Source organism: Empidonax traillii, unplaced genomic scaffold (assembly GCF_003031625.1).
Source record: "Empidonax traillii isolate 1590-97213 ecotype Southwest subspecies unplaced genomic scaffold, ASM303162v1 scaffold50:size1795014, whole genome shotgun sequence".
In the NCBI taxonomy this organism is placed as follows: domain Eukaryota; kingdom Metazoa; phylum Chordata; class Aves; order Passeriformes; family Tyrannidae; genus Empidonax; species Empidonax traillii.
Genome location: NW_020955243.1, coordinates 160,083 through 187,856, shown reverse-complemented (window position 1 = coordinate 187,856; position 27,774 = coordinate 160,083). Strand labels below are relative to the sequence as shown.

At 42.5% G+C, this 27,774-nt stretch overlaps 1 protein-coding gene across 8 annotated transcripts in view; it reads left to right on the top strand.

Annotated features, from left to right (window-relative positions):
* The first annotated feature begins 4,197 nt into the window (after positions 1 to 4,197).
* FGGY (FGGY carbohydrate kinase domain containing) overlaps positions 4,198 to 27,774 on the top strand; it is a 148,109-nt gene continuing 124,532 nt past the window's right edge. For 6 of the 8 annotated variants that reach the window (XR_003570671.1, XM_027879029.1, XM_027879031.1 and 3 more), the window contains exons 1-4: positions 10,713 to 10,837; positions 15,453 to 15,661; positions 17,534 to 17,645; positions 19,143 to 19,294. Coding sequence is in view for 7 of the 8 variants with exons in the window: in XM_027879029.1 (XP_027734830.1) it covers positions 15,464 to 15,661; positions 17,534 to 17,645; positions 19,143 to 19,294 (462 nt within the window). In the remaining variant the exon portion in view is untranslated. Of the gene's footprint in view, positions 4,302 to 10,711; positions 10,838 to 15,452; positions 15,662 to 17,533; positions 17,646 to 19,142; positions 19,295 to 27,774 lie in introns of those variants that run through there. The other 2 variants (XM_027879030.1, XM_027879032.1) reach the window with 2 other exon arrangements.

The window sequence follows — 27,774 nt, the reverse complement described above, 5'->3', positions numbered from 1 at the left end:
ATCAGTTTCTGACTTTAGCATTAGAAGATGAGCTGCCCAAATGGATCACAAATTGATAAAATCTGAATTAGGTTTTTTTTCTGGCTATATTTAGAGCCATGTAAAACAGGGATTTCCCTTTTTGGCTGCTCAAGTATCTGAGAGTAACTTAATCTTTCTGTTAAAAACAGAAAAAGTCCCCCAAAGGAAATTTCCTTTTTTTCCTATGCTACACTCAAAAATTCCTTTTTGCTGTTGCAGAAAATTCAGTTGGTTTTTACTTCCTTATTTCCCAGTTTGAATGAATAGTCCTAATCTAATGAGCATTTCACCCAGAGTATTCTCCAACTTCTATTTCCTATACCACTGTTATACTTGTTTAAAATGAGATTGGAACCCACCCTCAAGTGCTTGTATGAACTCCTTGAGCACACGTGTTGCAATAATCTTTATAAATATTTTCTTCCCTTTCATTGTTATGCTAATCAACACCTAACTGGAATTTCTGGATGCTCAGAGATCCGTTGCTGCTTCTGAAAGTAAAACATTTTGCTTGCCTTGTTTTGGTTTGTACATGGATTGGTTTTAGATGAAGTTTTCTGCATAGAAACCCTTGACAATGTCCCCCACACAATCAGTGTGTCCCACTCTTTGATTTGAGGCCCAAACACAAGACTCAAAGCCATTTCTGTTCAGCTCCTGGGGCTGAAATGTACCCTCTGAGCTGGTAGATGTTGTCTGGTGTACCTGAGAATCCTGAATCGCTGGATTCAGAAGTGCCACCAATTCTTCCGCAGTTATTTTTGCAAAATGCCCAGTTAACTGAAAAGCCAGGCCCAGTGTTTGCAATTCCAGCAGGGCTGGGGGGGGCAATTCAGTGAGGAATTCTGCACGTGGGTTTTTGCTGGGGTGTCTCCCCTGTGGACATCTGCACTCCCAAAGTGATGGTTCCCACTGATATTCACCAAGATGCTGGGGCAAATCTTGGATCCACGGAGCCCAACAGATGTTTTGTGTTGATCTCAACAGAGTGGGGCTGGATCTTTATTTCCTTGACAAAGCTGGAAAATGTTCCTTCCATCTCTTTCCCCTTCACACACATATTTTCTCTTCTTTATAGAAGAAGTAATTTGTCTTTATCTCACCATTCACCTCTTCCTTTGACTGCAGTTAATGGAATTGTCACCTTTATGGACTCATGCTCCATTTCTCAACCTGTCTGGACTTTGGCCTCCAAAGGTTACCACGAGTAGTGAAGTAATATGATTGAGTCTTTTTAGACAGATTTATGCAAGATTTCTTCTGCAGCAAGTGTCACATCTAGTCTAGTTCTGCAACAGAGAATATTTCAAAGATGCCAACTGTCATCTAAACCCACTAAATTGTTCTGAGGGGCTGGTTGGGAGGACTGAGGGCCATCCTGGGCAATGCTGATTTACACTACCTGGAGCTGTATCCCTGCAGCTTGAAATATGGGCTTTGGTTAATAATGATAAAAAGAATGTCCCTGTCTCCCAGAAAGCCCATTTAAAATGGAATTTTCATCAGTTACTCTGTAATGAAAACACAAAAGGGTATAATTTAAGTGAATCTGTCCAGAATCTTGGAAAAAGGGGGGTTATTTTGAAGCAAAACTGCGACAGTCTAAACAGGGAAAGGTGGTTTTGGGTTCCATTTCATACATCTACAGGGGATTTTGAGCTTTACAGAAAGATTTTGAAATTGTAGAGGATTCACCACACATGTACCTACTCCTCCTGCATTTGATATAAGCATAAATTAATCAATCATCATTACTCTGCGCTAATATAACACCTCTTAACCCTTGGCTTTCAGAATATTTCAAAGGAGCAATGAATTAAACCTCATGTGGCATTGGGATTATGTAACAATCTAAACTCAGATTCTTCCATTAAAAAAAAAAAAAAAAAAAAAAAAAAAAGAGGCATTTTCAGGGCTTTGATTTTGGGGCTGGAGATCCTGTAACTTTCTTGGAAATGTCTTCATTTGTCACTCCGTTGGAAAGAAATCATGTGAGTACTAGGGAAGTGAGATGAAATGGAAAAATGTATTTAGAAATCTTAAGTTAATACATTTGTCTGTACTTATTTTTGCCATTTCTTGGAGCAAAAAGACCTGGATACATCGAGGTGCTAATGTGATATAGGTGTAAAACAAGGCAAAATTGATCCCTGTCTGTAACTAAAAGAGTGCACAGGGAATTATCATCGCCACTGTATGAGTCTCTAACAAGCCATCATTTTGAACATTACACATTATGTCAGGCTCTGATCACTCGTGCTCTGAAAAGATGAATTCTGACTGAAACAATGGCAGAGAAAGTTTATTAGATACTGCAAAACTTGCTGTTATGAAAGGAAATGTAAATGGTTAATGTTTAACTTGGCAAAACAAAAGAAGGGATTTTAATGGTGTCTACAAATACACTGTGGGAGGAGAACAAGTATTATTTAGATTAAAAGAAAGTGTCAGCAATGTATGAATATATGGGGGACAGAAATAAATTTGGTTTTAATGAACAGAAGAATAGGATTCTGGAACAAAACAGCAAAGAAGGGAGATAGCTGGGAGGGTGAAGAGCCAGAACTATGAACCAGAGCTCAGCATGTGCATGGAAGAGTTGTAGGATTTGATTGTCAGAGACAGAAGCACACTCAGGTCCATTTCTCTGGGCTTCATTTTACTGTTTTTTAGTCAAACAAAACATTTGGGTATCTCCACAGTCACGGAGCATTGTTTTAGGTCACTGAACTAATATGAAACAGCTTGTTTGTGTCTCTGAGCCCTGCACTTTCTCTCCATGGAGCACTTCCCTGGTCAGAGTGGTGGCCCTGTGCTGGGATTTGTCCCCATGGGCCAGGTTGGACTCAGGTCAGGATGGACATTTCTCAGAAAAGAGAAATTTGAATCCTACTACCAGAGTGCAGACCTGTCTTGGAGCAAAGCAGAGCATGAGAGCACACAATCCCACTGTGCCGTGATCCGACTTGGAATTACAGTCAATAGAGGGATTTGTTTTTAAAAACATCTATCTATTCAAAGCAGAACATTTGAATTAATGCAAGAAAACTCAATTTGGTCCAATGTCCTTTCCTGACCCGCCTAGATGCAAGGTATTCCCAATGGAAAAATGGATTTTCACCCAGATTTCAGTTTTGTAGTAGTGTTTTCCATCAGAAAATCATTCCAACGGAAAATTACTAACTGGTTGTAGTACAAAGTGACTAGCGAAGCTCTCAAAATGATTCAGTGGTAAAGTTGGAATGAGAACCCACAGCTCTTGACCACGAACCCTGTGCTCTGACCACGAGACAACACTCATCTTTCCCTGAGCAAGGTTGTTCCTGCAGCTTTTCTGCCTGGGCCCAAGTGGGAATACTCTGGAAATGTTGCAAGACAGCTTTTTTGCTGCAAGATTTCCTGCTGTAGAATATTTGGGGGATAACGGGAAAAATCCCTGGTGGCTTCCTGGTGCCAGAAGTGTTTAGACATGATGGGAATGTGAGGGCTGCCATCCTCTCCACCCTTCATGGGTTGTGGAAGGTCACGGAGGGATGCGGTGGGATCTGGAGTGTCCCAGGGGTTGGACTCTATGATTTCAGAGATTTTTCCAACCTAATTGATTCTGTGATCTCTGTGTTCCCAGGGATGCACTTGAGCAGATCCCACTGCCACGTCCTCCCTCCAATTTAAGCAAACCTTAACTAAACTCAGGGTTTATTCCTCATATCAGCAGTTTCCTGGCTTTTCAGGTAAAACTCTCCAAGTAAACTCTGTGCAGAACATCACACTACCAGCTCACAGCCCTGTTTTATTTATTTAAGAAGCAATTACGTATTTATGGGTCAGAGAGTGGTGAATATCTTTAGCCCTGACATTCCCTCCTGTTTATTTAATATTCGGTATGTTTATATATACTCTTCCATATTTACATATATTCTATTATTTATATTTATTCTTATATATATATTTATTTTTCGATAATGTGTATATTGTGTATACATTGTGCCAAACCCTCGCCCTGCCTGTGCTTTATTACAGTGCTTTTAAATAGAGGATAAAGGTGACTCCCTTCCCTCGCGCCGATGCCCCTCAGCGCCGCAGGAACCCGCCGGTGCCGGTGCCGCTGCCGCCTCTCCTTCCCTCCCCTTCCCTCCCCTTCCCTTCTCTTCCCTGCGCTTCCCGGCGCAGGCGCGGCCGGCCGGGGAAGGGGGAGCCCGGCGGGTTTCCCGGCAGCGGCGGGTTTCAGGGAACGTCCCTGTTCGGGGTGTGCTCGGCCCGGGTAGTGTCAGGGTGGACAAGTAAGTGACGGCGCTCGCCAGGGCACGGCAGCCCCCGGCCCCTCAGCGCGGCCGCGAGGGGAGCGCGCGCTACCTCAGAGCGGCGGCGGGTCCCGTCCCTGCCCTGTCCTTGTCCTTCTCCCTGCCCTTGTCCCTTCTCCAAATCCATCCCCCTCCTCGAGGGCTCGGATCCTGCTGCTAAACTGAGGTCTCGCGTTCGTGTTGTTGTTTAATCACGAGCCCCGCCTCCTTCCCCAGGGAGCCCCTCACCGCAGCCTCGGGCCCCGCGGCGCCCCGGCCGCGCGTGGGCTGAGCGATTTAATCGCTCCAAATCACTTCGCAGCCCGGTTTTCGTGCAGCTCGTGGGGCATCATAGGATTTACATGTATAACTCCTACATTTAATGGGAATGGGACCGCCCTTCACAGCCCCCACTGCCGGGGAGGCGTTTGAGGCTTCCCTGGGCTGGGATGGGCACACACATGGCCCCAGTGCCTCCTCCTGAGGTGCCGGATCACCATTTCCCCGCCGCCTTCCCTCAGGTGGCAGCGCTGGGATGACCTGGTGGGCAGGTACATCACTCACACACTGGCCCAATCCTCCAGATCCCCAGGAGGTTTCCATAAATGCAGTTTCCAGTCTGGTATCTCTGGCACAGGTGTTGCTGGCGCTGGTGTCCGGCTTCCACCGCAGCCTCCTCTGTCCTCGTTCAGCTCCACTTTCTCGCACCCTCGCAGCCCTGTCTCCTTCCCATGGCATTTGTTCCTGCCTTTCCGTACAGCTCATGGGTTGGCAGGGAGCCCATCCCAGTAACCTGCTGGAATTTGCTTGTGCTTGGCTCCAGACATTCCCGTCACAGCCGTGTTCTTCTCTGGTGATGGGCTCTGCATTGACCTTGCAGATTCTTTCTCTGCTGAGGAGCCTGGGATTTGTTAGGAAGTTTAATAAATTTAGCACCAGTGCCTCTTGTCTGGAGAATATTTAGGAAACAAATTCCAGGGAAGGAGAGGAGAGGGCTCAATCATCTCTGAGGTTTTTAGAAAGTAATAAGCAACCACATTGCTGTGAAGGTGGTCTGGTCTTTTTTAATCCTCATATATTCCCTCGTCCTGGAAGACCATTTGCTTAATTAACTTGAATTAACTTTTTTCTAAATGTACTTAAATGTAGTGCAAAAAACATTGACATTTTAAAGGGTCTCTAATGTTAATGGCTCCCTTTCCTTTAGGAACATGTATGAGCATGCAGTAAAAAAAAGTCACTTTTTTTCCCCTGGGAAATGTGTCTGGGATAGGGTGATGAAAGAGGAATACAGGGGGAATTGGGTGCTTGCAGGGACAGCTGTTGCCAGCTATAAGAATCATGGAAGAAATAAATTTATAGTGCCAGAAGAGACTAAACAAAGTAGTTCTATGCTGGGAAGGTTTTATGTATATTCTTAGCCACTTCTGTTACTCCGTTCTGTGTTTCTCAGCTAAATTACCATTTAAAAATGTTGATTCTTTTGAAAAAATCCTCTTCCCAAATAAGAACTCCTATCCATTTTGTTTCTTGTACTACTTCAATAAGCCTGTTTTCTCTCTTTCCGTAAGTCATCCTTCTTTCAAACATTCCTTTGATTCTGTTAGAGGTTGATCTGTTTCCTAAGAACTTGTAGATTTACAAGAGAGGATCAGGATGGCTCTCCCGTGTGTTCCTGTTTTGCATCTTGGGCTTTTCTAGTGACTCAACATTGACATTTTTCCCTGGTACCTGCTACTGGAACAACCTGATGTGCAAAATCAACAAAAGTGGCACAGCTTTGGTGGAAATGGGCTTCATTTGAAAGGTGTTTTGAGCTGCCTTCAGCTTCCCCTCTGCATTTCCATGTGTGAAAGGGAAAGTACTCAGACTGTTCATAAAGTCTGAGAATTTGTGACTTTCAGCTGTTTGAGGCAAGGAAGCTTTCCAGCTCTGGACTTCTGAGCTGTTTCGGGAAAGCCGTTGAAGGGAATTTACAGAGTGGTGTAGGCCTGATATCCTTTCAGGCTTGGCTTTGTAGAAGTTTGGAGTTAAGAGACCGGTGGGATCATTAAGAAGACAGATTTTGCATTGGTAAAACCAAACCAGGCTCCCCAGCTGTGTATGTGGGGAGAAGGAGGAGAACTCACTGCTTCAGAGGAACGGGTGTGATTCTTCTTTCTCTGTAAAAAAGAAGGAATGTAGACAAGTTAACTTGTATGGGCTGTTTAAACAACAGATTTTTCTGCAGAATTAGTGTTTCTTTTAACCTAAGCTACTATGCAACCTCAATTCCTCTTAAGTAGTTGTGACAGGAACTTGAGGGCTAGTGTTTTTGGAACTGCAGCCCAAATAAATGTTTAATTTTAAATTGATGAATTACTTGGGGCTTTCACTCTTCCCAGGCTTTTGCTATGCAAGAGTGAACAAATACTGTGTAATAAACTGTGGATTTGGCTTATAGACACATGTTTGCTTCTGGGGTGAGCATCCTGAAAGAAGTGGTTTGCAGCATGTCTTTAAAAATTTATTTCACTGTTGCATCTACTGCTGGCCTAAGTGCTCCAGTATCTGCCAGGAGTAATTATAGGCAGTTGGTTCAGATGTTGCTTAAAAGTGTAAGCCTTGATGGGAAATGCAGTGGATTTCAGCCAGAATGCTAATTTTGATGTTTTGTCATTTCATAAAACTGTGAACTCAGAACAAATTATTTTTATACTGATCTGCTGGTACGTAATCACAGGGCTAGTGCCAGATTCGACCATGATGGAGCACTGGAATCTAAAGATGGGATTAAAGTTAGAATATCAGCATTAACTTAAGTTGGCTAATTCAGTATCCACAGTAGCATAGTGGCTGTATTTGCCCAGAATTCCATGTAATCCTGCATGGAAGCTCCTGGTGCCGAGGCTGGTTTGCTCCAGGAATGCAGTTTAAAGCTGTTACATGAACTGTAATTGTGCCTTTTGAATTTCATCTACTCCCATGTTACATTTTATAACTTAAACAGATACTTAGCAAATTAATATTAGTGTTCTAGAGCTGTGTTTATTTTATGCTTATTTTTTTTCTGTCGTGTTTTGTTCGTTGTTTGGAGTTTTTTATTTGTTTATTTCTGTTATAGCATAAAAGAGAATGAAAAAAACACAAAGGCCACAGTACAGGAATCTGTCTCAATTTTACAGGCAAAGAACAGAAATTGTTCTTTCTGTCCATCGTGGGGAAGGTTAAAGTGACAGAGACACAGGGATAAGAAAGATCTTCCTCAGCATTAGGTTAATAAGCTGGTGGATCCAAACACTTGGATCCATCAGTCATTTTGGAGGCTGTTACCTCCTTTCAACTAGTCATGAAGCTGTTACAGCCAGAATTTATGTAATAATCAGATGGCTTTTTTTTTCCCCCTTGGTCAATGTAAACAAGATAGTGTCTTCTTTCAGAGCTCCAGGCATCCTGGAGTGTCATTTGGGACATGTCTGGCTGCCAGATCATTAGCACAGCCTTTGGGGGAGCAGTGTCATGTCAGGGAATGGATCTGAAGAGCTTGGTGTGCGGGGATTGTATCCATTGCCCTTTCCAGGATGTGGAGAGGAAAGGGTGCTCTACATACCCCCTTTATTCCGTAGGTCTTGCTGTGTGAGAATTGTGTCTTGGCATAAGTTGATCAACGTTTCCTCTGCTTGACAAGTTATAGGTTATGGCAAAGGTTCAAAATGCTGCCAACTGTGAGAGCACCTGTGATGTTCATGAGCATCAGGAGTTTAATCCTGAGCTCCTAATGTGGCTGGGAATTTGGCACTACTGGATGCAGGATCAGATCCTGCTTTTGGAGTGATGGCCCAGTCCCAGCAGGGCCGGGAGAGCTCCTGAGGGAATTGGAGCCCTTGGGTTTCCCCAGTGTCTCCTCCTCTGGCTTTGTGTGTTCCCGTGGCCCTTTGCTCAGCCTTCCTTTTTCCTGAGAGCTCCTCTCTGCAGCTGTTTCCTGCTGTTCCCAGGGCTGGGGGAGCACTGGAGCAGAGGGAGCCGAGTGTGTTTCCTTTGTGTGGCAGAGTTACAGGCTGGGGAGGACACGGGGTGTGCTGGGCATGAGCCTTGTTCCTGCAGCCAGAGGGTGGCCTGGATCTTCCTTCCAAGGAAAGACAGGCTGAGCCTTAAGCCTTCTCCAAGCATATAGTTATGAGGAGATCCTGGATCCCTCTGTTTTGAGGCCAGTGTTTTGGGAACTGCCTGAAGTTGGCAATCCCTGGCCTTCCACAGCCACCTCCATGCTCCAGAGCAGCACCTCTCAGTTGACACCAACACATTGTTTTCGAGCTATAGCTCCACTCCAGAGTGGTTTGGGATCACTTCTGGCTGCTTATTAGTACTTACTACTGCACTGTGTTATAGCACTTGTTACTGCCACATCCATGAACAGGCAGAGAGCAGAAAAATGCTTTTTGACTTATCTGACCATATTGAGATTGCGAGTTCAGCTCATCACCCGTGGTCTGTGGAGAGCTGCAGTGAGCCCTCTGGGGATGATTCACAATGCCATGGAATCGTGACTGCATGGAAAAGGTAAATACAGAGCAATTGCTTAATGTCTCCTCTCGCTCAGGAACTCAGACACATCAAACAAAACTAGCAGGTGGCATGCTCAGAGCAAACCAAAGGGCATTTTCTTGCATTGTTTACATGGAACTTTATAACCCATTACCACAGTAGTTTGCAGTTACAAAAGTTTCCCTGGACTCAGAAAGAGCACAAACAAATTTGGAGAGGGAAAAAGTCTTCAAGGTCTGCTAATCCTAAAGATAAAATGTCTGGCTCAGGAAGTGCCTCTACTATAGATAGCAGGAGGAAGAAGGTGTGTCGGGGAAGGACTGCTGGATGAAAAGGGCAGGCATATGCTTTTCTTATGGCTGCTGCTGTCTGGGGCAGGATCCTGGGCTAATTGGACCTTTCATCTGACCCAGCACAGCCCTGCTCTGCTCTTTAATCAGGGGCCAGAATGCCATTGCTCTTACTTGATCAAGGGCTGAGTCTGCCTGTGTGAGCTGAAGACAGGAACTGGAAGGAGAGGAGGATTTTTCTGTTCAGTACAAATCTTCTAGAGCAGAATATAGAGAAAAACAACTGTTGTTTTAAGAGCTTGATATTTATTGTCACTGGCCATGCTGACATCTTTGTGCTGTTCCTGAGGGAGATATCTATGTAGGCAGTAGAAGCTGAAAAGAAATAAATTTTTGATCTAGTTTCTTAGAATAATTTACATAGTCATTTTCCTTTCTTTGGCAATTAGTTACACCAGGGTAAACTGGCATGTGTCTTGCTTTACATCAGAGCAGGTGGAAGTAGTTTGGCCTGAAAGTATTTAAAATGCAAGAGGTAGAAGGAAAGGGCAGGAGGTATCGGTGAAGTAATGGCTTTGTCTTGGACACTGAGGGTGAGGGGAGGAAAAAAAAAAAAAGGTATGGAGAGACATTACAGAGGATTAGTGCATAGTGAATTATTTATAGGGAGAAAAAGAGATACTAGAAAACAGCAGAATATTTTCAATTCTGCCTGTGGGGGGATTTATTGAGGCTACATTGCAATGTTAGAGGGACCATTAGGAAGGTTTTGGTGAAACAATCCAGGTATTATGGGACTGGGAGATGGAGTTGGATCCTACTACTAAAGTGAAGTCTCATCTGCTATTTGAAGCTGTTTTTTCTAGTTGTAAGATGTGAGAAAGTTCCACAAAATGTACCAGAGAATGGATAAAAGAATCTAGAGGTGTTTGGGTTTAGTGAAGAGGCAGACTTTCTCCAGCTCTGTTTTTATTTATTTCAGTTTTGTTGTTGTTAACATTGTCCTCACATTCCGAAGGCAGAGATCCTGCATGTACGTGTTTCTGTTTTGGGAAGGGAAAAGGGGAGATATGAGGTGCTTTTGTTCTTTGTTTTTGTTTTGTTTGCTGTCTGGTAGCCGAAAAATAAATGCTTGTTGATATTATAGCACAGCCCCTTGGGCTTTGAAGGGTATTTTCTGTATTAGTACTGCCCTTCAACACAGCCTTAGAATTCCCCATCTGCTCCTACTCTCCCACACAGACATGTGCCTTCTTTCTCTTTTCAGATTCAAACAGGAATTACAGAACCTGGAAGAGTTTTCAAGAAGAGGTGGCCACTCCACCACCACCCCATGTGTGGGTTTACTGTAACTCTGGGAAGCCAACAAAGTGCTAAATTTCCAGTGTAATGTCAAAAATGGTTCTTTCACTTTTTACAGTCTAAAAGCAGCTTTTATTTAACTTATTTAGATCTTTTCACGCGAAGATTAGGAAGCCTAATTTGAGCCTGTTAATCTTTTTCTTGGTAATCCATAGAAAAGCACAGCTGCACTACTAAAAACATTCTGTTTATCCGTGATCACCGAGGCTGGGCAGCCTGCAGCGTTCCAAAGATCAAAGTTTAAAACAGACACACCAGTCCTTCCTAATTCCTTGCATTTAAGGACATGATACCACCAAATCTAGACTTGCTGCTGCTAAAAACTTGAGCTGAGCTTCAGCCTGTGCTCATGTGAGAAAGGTACGTCCTGGCAACTTGATAACCATGAAGTGAGGTAGGACAGAGTCTAATAGTGGTAATGAAACAGTCCTCTGGTTACTTAGTCATTCCTTTTAAATTAAAGTAAATAGTGTTAGGGATTTTCTTTTTTTTTTTTTTTTTTTTTAAAGAAATATTTTTGCAACTGAGTTTTACCCCTCCTTTTTTTTTTTTTTTTTTTTTTCATTGCTTATGTGGGAAAACTAACAGGTTTGTATAAGGATAAACTGGGAAGTCTGTGGTTTCCAGCACGCACATTTTGAATAATATTTATACAGACTATTATTTAATGGGCCATATAAATATTTATCATATGCTGTAGCCTTTTGATCATAAATGCTTGTTTGAAAAGCCATTCTGTCCCTGCTGTGATTTGCAGAGAAAGAGGCCATTGCTGGTTTAGTGCTTGGAGGGAATTTTGGCTTCTTGTCCTGCCTTAGCAGTTACAGTCGTGGATTAACACAGTCAAGCTGAACATGGCTTTTAATTTTACCTTTTTTTCCTCTGTCCCTCACCTTGTGTTTGCAAATTCAATTAATAAATTGTAAATACGAGGCCCTAATTCTGCAGTGGACACACAAGGCTGTGTTAAAGGGCTGGAGGCCTTTTCTCTTGGCTGCGAGGAGCCAGGCTTTCTGAGTTAGATACTGCAAGGGGATAGAAGGTTCTGTCTCCACTGCTTTCCACCACTTGGAAGTACATAAACATACATCATCCCTGTATCAAATATTCTGGTGTCATGTTGGGAATATTGCACGTGAAGAGTGGACCTGTCTAGTCTTTTAGGACGTTTATTTCAGTCATTCTTCTGGGTTGCTGTTTTCCTCATGATTGCATTGCCTGCAGAAGCTGTATGTTCAGAATTCAATAGATACAAACCCCAAACCAAACTTTTCTTTGCACAACAAAGTTTTCTTTGCACGTGGCAATGAATGTTGGTGTCTGTATTCCAAATCAGGGAATTTGTGCTGGGACCCTCTGCTACCTCTGAACTGCGTTAAAGTGATTCTTAATTTCTGATTTGGAGCTTCCTTGTGTACCAAAGGAATCTTCTGGAAGCAAAACAGAATGGCAACGTTCCTCTTTAAAATTCTTCCTAAAGTACTTTGGCTAAATATTTTCCACCAACCTGACTGCTGAGCTTTTTGGTTCTCAAGAAATACCTTTGGGCAGAGTCCATAATTGGTGACATTTATAACCTGGAGATGACAGTGCTTTCCGGAGATGTGCTTGATAAGTAGGTGGCATACCAAGCAATTGGTATTCCAGAAAAACCCTTGGCATCAAATTGTGTTTTTGCAAGCAGATCGGATCCTATTGCAGATCCTATTTACTTCCAACAGCCTCAGTAAATCAGTGCTTGAAAAAAAGATTAATATTTACTTTTACTTTTTTTTTTTTCATAAGACACTGAGTACTGCTTTGTGAATCTGGGGGAGCTTTACTCAGAGAAAGACCAGTGAAAATAGGTTTGTGGTTCTTGGTTTTGGACTCTGCCACTTAACTGGTTCCTGTGTGCACTGATTTACAGCAGTAAACTCCTGGATGTGCACAGGCTGATAGGGACTGCTGGAGCACGTAAACAAACTCTGCTTCCTGCCCAGTCACTCGCACATGCACATCCTGGCTGCTTAGTAAGGAAAAAAAAAGGAAAGTAAACATTACATGGGCAGATTGGGTTCCAGGTTTCAAATGTTTGTGGGAAGAATCCAATGCAAAGCCATAATTTTAAGTGCTGAGTAGGAGGTACTGTGAGCTTAATTCTCTAACATCTGTTAAGCTTGTTCTCTAAGTAGCAAAAACACATTAATGAGCTAAAATCAAGGCTGCCTTACAAGGGAGAGAAATTTAGAGTAGTATTGTGTGTGTGAGCAGGAGACAGGATGTAAAATACTCCTTTTGCTATTTGTATTTGGTGAAAAGCAAGGAAGAAAGATTTGCCCGTGTTTAAAAAAAAAAAAAAAATCTGTTTTGCAGCTTGTGGTTTATTCTCAATTTTTTCTGACTCAGCAGCTAAAGGCAGAGCCGAAATAGGGGAAAACCAGGGAAATTTGTGAGATACTATCAGGAACAGTCTTGTGCAATGCCTTTATAGTAAAACTTCTCCCAAGTAACTAGCAGCACCTGCAGCCAGCCTTTGGAGCTCTGAGGAGATGGAGTGCAAAATTAAAAAGTGAACAAACGTCATGTGTTGAAAAGAACGTCTTAAAACTGCTTTTCCAGCTGAGGGGGAGAGGCTGAGCGCGTGTCCTCCCAGGTGGCAGATGCAGTGTTAGTCACCCACGTCCCCTCTGTGACACAGGCATCAGCTTTTGTTAGTCTGACCAGGTTACGGAGCCAGAGCCAAGAAAATAAAGGAGCTTTCTTGCCAATATTCCTTAGTGTTAACTCATGGCGCACCATTTTTAGCTGCTTGCTCATCGCTGGAACACATGACCTCGCTTAAGGAGATTAAGTGTGTGGCACCTCAGCTGCTGGGCAGAGCCAGTGCTCCCAGAGAGGAGCCACAATGTGCTCTGTAGCTTTGAGTTTTTCCTACTTTCTGACAGTATTAGAAACTGATGATCTGTAGAGCTTCCCCTGCTGCCCCTGCCATGGAGTGGGCAGAATGCAGCTCAGAACTGCTTTGGTCTGTGCCAGGCTGCTCAGGAGTCTTAGTGATGGACAGAACTCCCTTGTGCTGTCCAAGCAGAGAACAAAAAACGGTCCTTGGATGCAGCAGTGGGGTCTAAGCATCAAGTGTGAGCTTGAAGCAGGACAAAATGACTGTGTGATAACAGATTTCCACAGACTGACCACATTCCCATGACCTGTTTAAAAGCTGGGATGAGGGGAAGCCTCAGTAGGTTTCTTTTGCCAAGGTGTTGTCCTTTTTCAGGGCAAATGAAACTTTGCCAAGCTGCTACACTGTTTAATTATTACCCAGAATCATGTTTGGAATTTTCTGAGATAAAGGGCTCCTTTTTTTTTTTTTCCTTTTTTATTTTAGCTGCTGCCTCTTACCCTAAGTGGTCATAAATTCGTGATATCCATGAGCAGCAGTGGTTACAAGCCAGCCATGGATGTGAACAGCCACCTGTACCGGGCCAGTGCTATGTTCAGACTGACAACTAAGGGTAGATCCTGACCTGTACTCAAAATTATGGTTAAAAAAGAGAAAAAAGGATTAATTTGAAATGTGAATAATCATATTCTACTAAGCATTTCTTTCCACTCTTTCCCTCTTTGCCTATGCCTCTCCCTCTAACCACCCCTTACTCCACATGCAGAAGTAATCCAGGTCACTTGTTTGGGGGAGGTGGGCTGTTTTTAACTAGAGCCATTTTGATGCTCTGTAAATACCATGTGCTCATCAAGTGGTAATTGATCCATTCATTTTCTGGAAATCAGAAGCTGTGTGTCAGCTGAGTTTCACGTGGTTAAGAGACGTCACAGATTCACACAGGCACTAAACTTGGTACTTGTCTGACGTTTCAAATACTTGTACCAGCTCTTCCTCAGCATTCTCCCAGCTTGGCTAAAATGAAAATGTTAACTATTAATTAAGAACAAACAGTGAGAAATTTAGAACCATGAATTTGTCACTGTATTAAATGTCAAACAGTTAAACTTAATATAGTGAAATATGCAACTCATTGTGAATAATTAAATCAATTAACTTAACCTCACCTTGTTCTTGTAGGCTGTCAGAGATTTCCTTGGATGCTCTCATAACTCAACACTTTTCCAGCAAGTTACTTTCTGAGGCTTTAAAGTTGGGTGGATTGATGGTGGAAAGCTCTTGAAAACCTAACTTTTTGTTTTCTTCTTTTTCCTTGGTAACATGTGCCAGATTGTCACGTGGTTACTTTAATTATCATCATCCCACTAGTTTTTTGGTTTTTTTTGGAAGAGGAAACTGTTTCCAGAATCTGCAGAGCTCCAGCCTGACTCAGTGTCCCGTTCAGCAGTGACATGGCACTCAGGAGCTGGTTGGTGTGATGGGAGGCAGCAACTCTTGGCTCCTCATTCCCCTCCAGGTCAGGAGGGCCCGGCCTGGCCCTCCTTTCACTGCTTCAGGAATGGAATTGGTTTGCTTTGAGATAGTGAATGACCTGTGGTGGTTTTTGCTGTCCTGTCCAGAGGGGAATTCAGCTTTCCAGGCATCACCAGCATCCCCATCTGCCAGGAAAACCCTGGGGCCTCTGGGTTGAAATTTCCCTTGTGTGTAAAACACCAGCAGAACCTTTGCTTCCCTCCCTCTCTCCTTCCCTCTTTCTCTCTTTCTGTGGATGTGATACTCTGTGACCACACTGCATTTTGATTGTATGAGCACACGAATTTTATCACTGCTTGCACATTTTACGTGCACGTTTACAGTCTGCTTTTCAGGAGCTTCTGTGCCACGCAGCTTATGTGCAAACATTTGAAGAAAAGTGGTACAACTAATGCAAGACTTGAAACCTTTAAGTAATTAAAAATTGCCAAGTGAAGACTTGCTGCAGAAACGAGTTACCCTGCAAAGTGCCTGTGCAGCCTCTCTCCTGCCCTGCTCAGCACAGTTTTCCATTATCAGTTGTTTCATCTGCTTTTAATATGTTTTTTTTTCCTTCCACAGGTTTATTAAGAATGCACAGTAAGAAGACTGCAGTCAGATACTATGTTGGGATTGATGTTGGCTCAGCCAGTGTTCGAGCAGCGTTGGTTGATGGCTGTGGGACAGTGGTGGCACATGCGGAGCAGCCCATCCAAATTTGGGAGCCCCAGCCAGACCACTACGAGCAGTCCTCTGCAGACATCTGGGCTGCCTGCTGCTCAGTCACAAAGGTGGGCAAAGAGAGAAAATGAAGGGTTTGTGTTGCAGGTAGTTGTTCAGGTTTTGAATGTTTAAGGTCTGCAGTCCCCGAGTGTCACTTCCCTTCAGGTCTGTTTGTGCTGTGTAACTTGTAACCTTCCTTGTACCTTAATGGCACCTTGAGGCTGAGGGAGCCTCACAGTGTCTGTTTTATTGGCGAGGAGCTGAAGGCCAGAGTGAAAAAAACTTCTGCTACAATTGCAAATAGAATGAAAGGCCCTTCTTTGTGCTGTTATGGCAGGGGGAGGATTTAGCCACTCCCTTCAGGTCTCACATCTGTGAGGTTTGTTTTGGTGCTGTTTGTTCTACCCACAAGACAGTTCTTTGAGGAGTCAAGGTTGCTCAGAGCCTGGCTGTGCATGTGTTTAAAGATGTGCTTGTTCTGCACTGGAGTCACAAAAAAAACATTTATTGCATAGAAATTGTTGCCTGGTTTGTGGATGGTCCCCAACATAACACCTGTGATCCTCGTTATAAGAGGATCCAGTGTTGTAAGACCAAAATAAATGATAAATGTTTGTGGATAACATCAAGCATAAACTCAGCTCAAAATAACCCTTTCTGTAGGGGGAAAATTTGTACCCACTGATCCAGGGCTCTGCCTGTACCTGCTGGCAGTAAAGGTGAATCTGTGACCTTGCTTGGCAGTGCACACAGAGGCCATTTCATCTTCCTTAGTAAAGCCCAGGCCTGCTCCATGTTCTAAGGTTGGCTTTTTAAATATTCATGACATGCTTGGTAATTTGCAGATGGACAGTTCACCCATTGTCTTGTTATTGATCAGCCTTTTCAAACATTAATGAGCTTGGCTCTGTAGAAATGCCCTGAGATGGTGAGGGGGAGGGAAGGGAAAGAAGGGAGTGACAGGGAAGAGCAGCTTGTTGTTAAAGAAGAGCAAGTCTTACTCTTTATTTGATATTTCTCTGTGTGAGTTGCGTTGTTCTACTCTGGACCCCTTTAAATGCAGTCTCTGATGTGTGAGCAATAAAATAGTCTCTGAAAGTATGGCTTTTCAGAGCCAGTAAGAGACTGGCACTGTAGCAAGTCTAGTGAAAGTCTTTCCTTATAGTACTAATTAAAATAATGATATTTTTATTGTTGCTGAGAAGTGGCAATTTATTACTCTGTTACATTTTAGGTGTCTTGCAGCCTCATTTGGCACTTAATCCGTGTGGGTGTTTTGTTTTTTTTTCCAGTGCTGCTGGAAGCCATGAAGTTCAGGCATTTTGGGGAAGTTTTTTTTTTTTCCCCTTTTTTCTTGTTTGGAAGATCTTCCAAAAAAGTATGATGTCCAAACTCTTGGTAAGAGAGAAAAATGTGCATTGCAGAGGTGTTATCACTGCTGCAGGTTTTGACCAGTTTTGTTTTTGGGACCCTTCAGTACTGCAAGGCAAAAAAGCTGTGGCTCAATATTACCAAAGCACTTCTAGAATATTTATTGCTTCCACAGGTGGGAACTGAGTGAAGTAACTGATGGAAACACCTGGCCCTAATCCTGTGTCCATGTTTCACATGCAGCTCAACTCTAAGCTTTAGGAAAGAGAAAATAAATGTTGCTAGTTTTCTGCTACCTTTATTTTCTGATATTTTTGTGCTTCCTGCTTTATCCAGGACTGTGGCTAGTAAGATTAAAAAGCTATTAAGGAACTCTGAATTCAGTTTTGAGAACCAAAGAATATTTGGTAATTTGATGTATTTTTGGTTAGCAGTGTTAAAGAATACTGAATATAAAGAATTTCAGAGTTTGAGCCTGCGTTTTTGACTTGTAACTCATTTTCTGTGCTCATTGGTACCTGCATATGAAATGATACATTTGTATCTATGTGTGTTTTGTGTATTTTCAGAAGGTTGTCTGTGGAGTGGATGCTGCCCAGATTCGAGGGGTTGGTTTTGATGCTACATGTTCTCTTGTTGTTCTGGATAAACAGTTCCAACCTTTGGCAGTCAACTGTGAAGGTAGGGCTGCACACAAAAAATGGTGTTACTGTGTGTGTGTCACCACTACTGTCAGTGAACTTTCCATTTCATCCAAATACCAAGTGCTGGGCCTGGCTCTGGGAGATGGAGATGACACAAGACCTTTTTTACCAGAGGATGGTTTTTTCCGGTTTTACTGTTTTAATTCTACTGCAGAATTAATTTTGGGATGAGAATTACCATTTGGCTAAATATTTGACATCCCAAGATCAAATTAATTCATCTTGGCTCAAAGAAATTGCTTCCTAGGGAAATCTAGGCTCATTTTTCTTTTCTGCAAGTTTCTTCCTCCTTCAGACTTTGCTGATCGTGGCTTTCATAGTGTGTATAAATGCCCATCCACACTGGCTGAAGGAATGCTAAAAATGTTGGTGTTAGTGTAGTCCAAGTGCTTGCTCTGTCATGGAGCTGCAGGCAAGAGCTTCAGTTGTGTGTTTTATTATATTGGTGCTCTGTCTTTGTCTAGGACAGTGCTAAACTTCAGACACTGTGACCTTCTTCTAAAAATCTGGTGGTTTTTATTAGAGTTGATGATTCAGAAGACTCAAAGTCTTTGATGCACTTTATTTTTCAATGAATCCCATTTAAGATGAGGTGTGTGCGAAATCAGTAGTTACAGAGACCTGCTCACAATTCTGTGTATGTTCTTTCTGTTCTCAGATGTATTTGTCATCTGCTCTTATCCTCCTCAAAGAGGATAAGTTTGCCCCCAAACTGTCCTTCTCTGAATTTAGATGACATTATTTATTTTTTAGTTTCAGAGTATCTTACAATCTGTTCAATGCCTAATGATGTCTGGGGCTATTCTGGTCTAGTGAGTCAAATTCAGTTCTTATTTTTTATGCTCTGATATCCCCACGAACTTGTGAGTTTACACAGGGATAGTGTTAAACAAGAAGACAAGAATTCACTGAATACTCTCATGCTGCTGAAAGTCATGCAGTTGGTGGGATTTGAGGCAGTTTCAAATTGTCCCCCCTGAAACTGTATTTCTGAAAGAAATTAGGGTAGTTCAGCCCAAAATGACAGAAGAGGAAAGAGAATCTCTGTAGCTGTCTAGCTGGCTGACTAGCTGAGTTCATTTCAATTTACAGCATGGTTGTTCGGATTTTGACATGTTTTTAGTCCTTGGTCACCAAAATGCTTCTTTATGTTTTTAACCGAATATGCGAACTTTGTCAAGGAGTTTGGGTTCTTTGATTGCAATACAGTCTACGAGAGCATGGTGTTTCAAAGTTCTTGGATGCTCCCCAGCCTGATTGGTTTGTCAGCACTCTCAGTGCTCAGCATGTCTGAAAGTTGGCTCAGAGGGCTAAAATGTTGGGTTTAGATACTTAATGTGGATTATTTGCTCAAAGAGAATTTGAGTTTTCAATGTAGAAGTGAAAGTGTGAAGCAGCTCAGGGTAACTCACAGTATTGAGCTGGGGTTAAACCAGACCAAAAATAATCTCTTTCTTCCTTTTGTTCTCCCCAGGACAGAACCATAGGAATGTTATTATGTGGATGGATCATCGTGCAGTGAGTCAAGTCGAGCTCATCAATGCAACACAACACAGAGTTTTGAACTATGTAGGGGGAGCAATGTCAGTGGAAATGCAGCCACCTAAACTGCTGTGGATAAAGGAGGTGAGTACAGTTCACATTGTGGGGCATTTTTACTAGTGATTAATGCATGTGCCTTTCTTCTGTACGATTAGCTATACATACAAATTTAGGTGCAGGTAATGAAGGAGTCCTGGAAGTATCCCGGGATTTAGTTATGGAGGTGTATTTCCTGTCCCAGCTCTTGTATCTGGGCATGCTTACAGGGCTGTAGGTGCTACTTCTGGGCTGGAGTCCCAGAGGCACAGCATACAACAGAGAGGGGATGTGATGGCTTTGGCTGCTGGCAGAGGAACTCTTCAGTTAAAGATTCAGTTTAGTTCTGTCCCATCAGTAGCAAATAAACCATCTGCAGAGGGAAGGTGCCCTGTGGAGCTCTGCCTCTGTGTCCTGTGTTTACATTCTGTGTGTCACAGATGACATATGGCCTCTTAAGAGCAACTGTCAGATAAAAGGAGAGACACTTGCCACTTGAATTTTTTATAACCTCCTCCAACCTGGCTTTTACCTTTGCCCTCAGTGACGCTCACTGTCACTTTAACAAAGCCCAAATGTACTCGCTGCCAGTTTCAAGGAGTCAAAGTCTCCTGTCCGTGTAAACATGAGATATCATATCAGAACAAGGTGCAGATTGGAGAGAGTCAAAGGAATTAACTGGTAGAAGCAGGTACTGACAGATTAATGATAATAGAGGGCAGTGAAAGTTGATAATGAAATACCAGTATCCCTCTACTAGTTCTTCCTTTCTTGAGCAATGACTATCATACATCAATCATTTTATAAATAATAAAATGTAAGCTGTAAAAACCTTAAACAAATCCATTGAGTTGAAAACATTTTTATATTGCAAGGTCTGGGATATCAGTACCTGACTGATCAGGAAACCCAGATTATGGGGTGTCCAGATGTGCCCACCCGGGGCTGTCATTGTCTGCTGTGCGAGCCCTCTGACATAATTGCTGTGGTTTAAAGGGCTTGTTCCCTCCGAGAGCCAGTGGGTGGGACACAGCACTCACCTGATCCTACGAGCCAGCCAGGAGCAGGCATTGCCTGGCAGAAGGTGTTACCCAACAGGGCTTGTTCATGTGTCCCTTTTCAGCTCCTGACATAACAGATAAGGAGATTATTATCATTAAGAGAGGTTTTTTTCCCTCAGTCTGTGCTTTGCTGAGCTGCTCACGAGACAGTTCCTGAGTGGGCTGGGAATGACTCACCATTAAACTGCTTATGCTTGTCCTGCTTAGCTCAGGCACCTCGACAACATCTACAGCACCACTTGAGCTGGGGAGAGGAACAGCAGCACTTACCATGGGGTCAGCTGTAATCAGCTGAGATTTGGGCATGGAGTGCTCAACTTTTGAGCTTTGGAGAGGTACAGGATGGAGTGTTCTTACTGCTGCTGTACTCGTTGCAAAGGAGGAGAGTGAAAGGAATTGTCTGAAGAGGAAAGGTTTGTTTTCAGTGCCAGTCACAGTAATGGATCTGTGGATTCCATGGCATCAGGGCTGTCAACAAAGGGTCATGTTGGCCTCTGGCAGCTCAAATTCAGCCTCATGTAGTGCAAATGTCCTCACTTTTTGCCAAGGGAGAAAAACACTCAATAATTTTAAATGTCAGGTTCTCCAAATGAGAGCTACAACAGAGTTTACACATAAGTTGTTACTCAGTGCACTATCTTGAACTGGTCTATAAATAGAAATTAATGAAGTTTTTTTCAGATTCTTTTTTATCAGTATTTTATAGATAATAAACTGTGACACAGGTATTAAAAGTATGGCCAGGAAAACTACTTATAGAATGGTACTTAATGTGTCCTTCCTGTTTTTTTGTGCTGTATCTATTTTCTGTATTTAGTGTATTTCCCTCCTGATAATACTGCACAGTTCCAAGAGACACAGCAGAGTAAAATTTTGCTCCAACTCACAAATCGTAAGGAAAAAATACTCTGTTCTGATCACAGGATTATTTCTTAAGCTGGTGATAATGCACAAACTGGCAAAAAGGAAGTTTAGTTTTCAAATCCTTTGGGAGAGTTACCAGATTAGCAGGTAGAAAGAAACATTTTAGTTTTGTTTTATTTTATCTTATCCTGTTCAATTGAGGGTATCTGAGGGCTTTGCAAAGTTGAAACTAGAATTCCCATTATGCTTCTACTTAATTGTGACAACTGGTGTTGAGAACATGAGTGCCCTGTACCTGCCTTGACCTGGTTTATTGCCTGGGAAAGTCTTACACAGTGTCTGCCCACACTGTGCTGGGATGTGATCATGGCTTTGGTCTCTCCAACTTTCCTGACTTCAGAATGTCATCAAACATACTGTCAGCAAGATTTCTTTCAAGTGTTGCAGATCTGAGTAGCTTATTTGTCTTAAATCCTCACCTCTGCTTGTGTTTTCTCTCTCATGTGCGAAATAACGTTTCCTACCAAGCTATCCTTGCTCCAGTGATCAGTGCAGTCTTTGGGAGCTGCTTGAAAACAAGAACCCTCTCAAAGCATCCCAAAGTCTGTTGCTTTGTTGTAAAATGCTCTTCCAGAATTTTCTGCCAACCTGTGCAAATACATACAGGTTCAGAATTTTTCTGCAAATGCTCCCTGCATTTCTGGAACTGTTTCCAGCTGTCTGACTGCAAGGGGTGCTGCTTGCTGCAGGAACTGCTTTGGCTCAGACCAGCAATCTGTTTGACTCATTTTTGGTCTGATGAGTAGTAGGTTTTTTGCTCTATACATTTATCTAATTTTTCTGAACCCACATGCACTTTTTACACCAGCTGTGTCCTGTGATGATGAGTCCCACTGTGCTTTGTGTGAACAGGTATCTTCTTTTCTGAAACAAGCTCCTTAAGACTTCCAGTTCTTGCAGAGTATAAGATGGTGAAATGTATCATTCCCCAGACAACACCTCCATGCCATGGACCATAGGGATGTTTTTTCCCTTTTCTTCCTTACTCCTTTCTTAATGTTTCCCCTTGATGTTGTCATACACCTCACAGTATCCTGGGAAGTTAAGGCAAACGGTGAATTGGGCACATTCTCCCATGACTGACCATGATCCAAACTGGCTAAACCAAAGTGTATCCAGAAGCTGCTTTGGGCCTTTGTGCCTTTGATTGGTGTCACCTTTCTGGAAAGTTTTGGATCAGAGAGCTGGACATGGGTGCAACACATACAACACATGGATGTTTACAGAGAAAACAAAGCTGTGCAAAACCCACAGCCAGACGCTTTGCACAGTCATGCTCCAGGTCAGCAGAAACACCCTAATATATGAAGAGTCACTGTTGACTTTTGCTTTGAATTCCCTGGACCTTATTTTGAACTCCCCAGGAATTTATTGTTTCTGCTATTGAATGTTTTTGTGCTGTTTTCCCTCTATACATCTTTGCTTGGGGTTGGTGCTTTGGACATTCCACAGCTGCTGCATTGATCTAGGTTTTGCAGAGAGGGTGCAGTGGGGGAAAGAACTGCTTTGGTCTGAAGTTAAAAGTAAAATAACCAGGTACTAATAATTAAAAACAATTTATAAATCCATTGAAGTAACCAGCAGGGTCAGCTTTGGTGTCACTGGAAAAATGTCTGATACCTTTCTTTTAATCGAACCTCATGTATTTCTAACAATGAACAGCATCTAATTAGAAGAACCTTAAAATTAGTCCCCGTGAAATATGTTCCTTTCAATGGATCCTCATTTCTCTGGAACTCACAGAATTGTTTTCTCAAGCTTCAGAGTTTATTTAGTCCTTTGGACTGTTGCTACACCAGTAGTTAATTGTGTGTGTATTGTGATCAAAGCCTCCCTCCCCTTTCCATGGTACTAACCTGACTCTGGAGGGCCACACTGAGATCCTATTGTCTCATGTTTTCCCCTGGGTTCTCCTTCCTAACTGTGGTATCCAAAAGCCTGACCACTGTGAGGAAGGTTCTGACATGGGTCAATTCAGCAGTTGGCAAGTCGTGAGTCATTAGGATGTCTCTCAAAGAAAGGAGTTGGATTTCTATTGCTTGGAGAATTTTCATCCAAGCAATTAAAAGTATTTCTGAAGAATATGATTTTGAAAATTTACTCTGGATTGGTTGCAGTAATAAAGAGGGAGGAGAGGGGAGAAAGCACTAAGGTGGAGAGGAACTTTTGATAAGGGCATGGAGTGATAGGAGAAGGGGAATGGCTTCAAACTGACAGAGGGCAGGGCTGGATTAGAGATTAGGAAGAAATCCTTCCCTGGGAGGGCTGTGAGGCCCTGGCAACAGAGAGGCTGTGGCTGCCCCATCTCCAAAGTGTCCAAGGCCAGGTTGGACGAGGCTTGGAGCAACGTGGGCTAGTGGAAGGTGTCCCTACCCATGGCAGAGGGTGGAACAAGATGAGATTTAAGGTCCCTTCCAACACAAAGCATTCTGTGATGACCTAATTGTGCTTTTCCATTTCCATCATCCTATTCCTAGAACTGAAGTCAAGGATGACCTCGCTGACTGTGAGGAGTGAGCTGACACCACTGTAGAAGAAGTAGATACTGGTCCTTATCTCTTGTGACTGTTTTGTTATGCTCAACTTGTTTTTATTTGAGGAAGAATTTACTCCCATGTGCTTCTTTTTTTACTTTCTTTTCCATTTAATACATTCTCTTTAACATTTCATCTCCTTACACATAATGGAGATTTAATTAGAGACAAGAGGCTTCAGGATGTATTCTATTCTTGCAGCTCTTCATCTCTGTTCCATTTTGGCTTTGAATTAAGAAAACAAACTGTGAAGGCCATAATAGGCTTTCTGAGATTTTTTGTTTGATTTGCAGTGCCTTACATTCGGTTTAGTTTGATCAGTGCTGAATCATTTCACCCTCTATCACCTAGTAGTCAGTCTCCACGAAATGTTTGTGATTGCAAATGGGTGTTCCTGTGGCAAAGCTGCGAACTCCCTGAGTGGAGTTGGTGTCAGGGACAGCTGCAGTCAATGATCAGCAGAGTGCAGCTCCTGTGTAGCCTGTGGGGCAGTCTGGGTGAGGTGGGCACATCTGTGACCCACTTAGAAGGAGCATTTTTCTGCTTCTGTGGACCATGTGTGGTGACAAAAAGAGAGTCCAGTGATAAATCTGGAATGCAAAACAAAAGAAATATGTGTTTTTTTTTTTTTTTTTCCTCAAAAAGCTGATTTGTATGGATGCAGCCACATTTGACTTTTGAATGTGGTCAGCCAAACTAAAAACATCAAGTGTAGATAAAGTTGAAATAAAGAATCATTATCCTGTGACAAATATTTAGAAGCTAGCTGGCATAATTCTGACAAAGTCTTGCTGAAGTGAGTAAGGTTAAGTTTGAATGTCAGCTTCACTGAGAAGGAAAGGGATCTTTCAAAATAGATCTTTCAGAACAGCCAATTAAATTCACTCCTCTTGCTGTTATTTCCTTAGATTTCTTTGTGGTCTAGAATGATCTTGCACAACACTATTGCAAGAGTTCTTCTGTAGTTGCAGGTACATTTTTTGTAGCAATTTCTTCTGTTTTGTAGACTTTGGCTAAAGAAATGGGATGTTCACACGCATTCAGAGGGTGTAGATAGTTCTGGGAGGTAGATGCCTGCATATGAGCTGAAAATACAGGTGCAGCTCCTTCCCTTGGGAATTACTTGCTGCAGGTGTTTGTACATCATGACTGTACAGATGTCTGTGCTGTGGCAAACCAGCATTGGAGCAGTGAGAGCACAGCTGAGGCAGAGCAGTGCAAACACTGCAGGGCAGGGTTTTGCAACTCCAGAATTAGCCTGTTAGTATTTTTCTTTTCTCAGAGATAGTAGAAGAAAAAAAGTCTTGTTTACTTATTTCTGGCTGGAAATTTTATTGTAGCTTGTGCCAAACTGAAAGGATGCATGTTATGTTTCCCTCATAGTAATGACATTACAAACCAACTATTTCTAAAAAATACTAGTCCCATGAAATCAGAGATGCTGTAGTTTATTCTAAGAGGGTGGGGGGTGCTGGACTGGGAGTAGGTATTTGCTTGGTAACTGTCTTCAAATGAAATGCAGTTTTCCTGTGCTCTGCTTTCTCAACTCTGTTCTTAATGTAGTATTGAAGAGCAAAGAAAAACATCCCTTTAGCAAAAAAAATAAAAATCACAGAATGAGTATCTATATATTATTCCTCTGCAATTAATAATTAAAATTGATAGGCTGTGGGTATTTTTTTGTCTGGCCCAGTGGTCAGTGATGGTCCTGTATGTACAGTTCACGTCCTCAGCTAGAGCTGCTGTTTGATCCACCATTCTTCTTCTCTCTGCCCACCTGGGACTTGCAGCTACCAATGGGATAGTTTGCAGGAATAATTAAGGCATCTCTTTCCCTGGCTGTGGAGGGAAGGACAGTGGATGGACTGGCATCAGCTTGGCAGCAGCTCCTTGACTACATTTCTCCTTCCTTGCTTGCTGCCTTTGCATTGGCTTTTTCTCTTGCTGAATGTGAGTGAATGTTTTCCCATTAAATAAACAATAAATTCTGTGCTAAGTGAGAATGAATCCAGGCTGTTGAGTTTGGTGCTGAACTCTTGTTTAGAATTGTTTATAAATGTTTCAGCACTCTGTGTTGTCAAAATCCATCCACAGTGCAGACACATGTGCACGAGCCACGCTCAGGATGCCTCTGGGATTTGAGATACCATGTCAGAGCACATGGCTCTGACACATCTTGCCTTGGTGGTCTTCATTGAAGAGTTTACATTCCCAGCCCCTCCTCTCCCCCCATCCCACTTCCTGAATCTGATCACTCAGTCAGTTAATCTTTTATCAGTTAGAGGGCAACTGATGGTTGCAAAATTGATCCATTTGCGTCCTTGGCTCTGGCAAGGGCAGAATTTCTGCTCAGGGCCTCTCTTGGAATAGCTCTATCCCATGATTTGGCATCCCATGTGAAGTGTGGGAGATGCAGGTTGTAAGTCCTTGCTCTGTCTGTGTTGGGGCAGGACATGGGACACTGGTCTCTCACGTCCCCGGGAGTGTGGGTGTTAAGCTTGGGGTTGGTCTCTTTCCTCCCTTCACACAATGTCCGTTTGGTTTTGGTAATTTAGAAGAAGACACATTGATGGACTTCATAGCCCTCTGCTACAGTTGCCTGGGAGATGGAGATTCGAATCTGGGGATGAAGTGGGAAAAGCAGATGGTTCTTCAATGATTTTTAGGTTTCTTTCTGTTTTTCAGATGACTTAGAGTTTGATCTGATGTGGAACTTGAATGCTCACATCAGCTTTTGTTTTTGCCCTAAATGGTGAAACATTTTTCTGCTTCCATCTGTCCCTCCTGGTTTTAACCTGGATTTCTGACGTAACATTTTGGGATGATTTTTGAATTTCTGGGCTTTGGCTGATAAGTAGCCATGAAATTCAGACTGATACGCTGTGTTAAATCAGTTGTTGCTTCTAGCCTAAATTTAATTAATCTCCTGGCCAGCAGGGATCTTTTATGAAGGCTGTCTATAGTGTCATTTAAGATAAGTTGATTAATATTTAATCTCTTAATAATAACAAAAGTTAGAACATCTTTAATGTTTGTATACACATTTTACTTTTGTTGGGAAAAAGTGTGTTTTAACAAACATTAGATGACTGAAGATCACTCCATCTCACAAGATAACTATGCACTCAGTAAAAGCAGAAATAAAGGTTTCCTGTACAGAAAGAAGCTATTTCAGCAAACCTGAGTAAAATCTGAATGTGAAAACTCCTTCAGCTTTTCCAGGAGAATGTGGCTCTAGGTGTCTCCAAAAAATTCCTTTGGGTGCTGGAGCTCCTGTGAAATTCTGCCTTTGTGTGTATTTTCAGTCCAGTTACAAAGTCCCTCATTATCCTGGACTAGGAATTTTAAAGGCATTGCACTACATAACTCTTAAACTCTTTGTCCCCAAGCATTTGGGATTATCTACAACAGTCTCAAAAAATTGTTCTGTGGAGGTATAGTTGTAAAACAACCCAAAAGAGAGAGCTGAAGGAAAGGGACTCCAGAAGTGCCCCTGGAAAGCAGCAAGACCGTGTGAGTTCCTCCAAGTGAGTTTGGAGGGTGAGTCGCAGGATGTGAACACGGCATTGGGAACGTTCCCGGCTCCTCTCCACAGTCCTTTTAATGTGGTCACAGACTCCTGACTGGGGGTGAAAATAATCTGAATTAACTTCAGTGAAACATGGAGACATTAAATTTGTTGGGAAAAAGTGCCCTGATTTTTGTCTGTACTAATTAGTGATGACACAGCACCGAGATGGCAAAAAATGAATCATTTGGATGTTCATGAAACAACATACTTTGAGTGTCACTAACATGTGGCTTTTGGGAATTCTTGAAGAAATAGAACCAGGATCCAAGGAGTATCTTTGGTGAAGCAGAATTGTTTGAAGAGGACAGTTATTCTTAATCCAGCTTCCTTTCTTAGTAATAGTAATAGAACAACTACTGTTGCTTCTTGAAGGCGGTCAGGTGTTTTAACAGCACATAATGGCTTTTATTATCAAAATAATCAGGCTGAATGACCTTT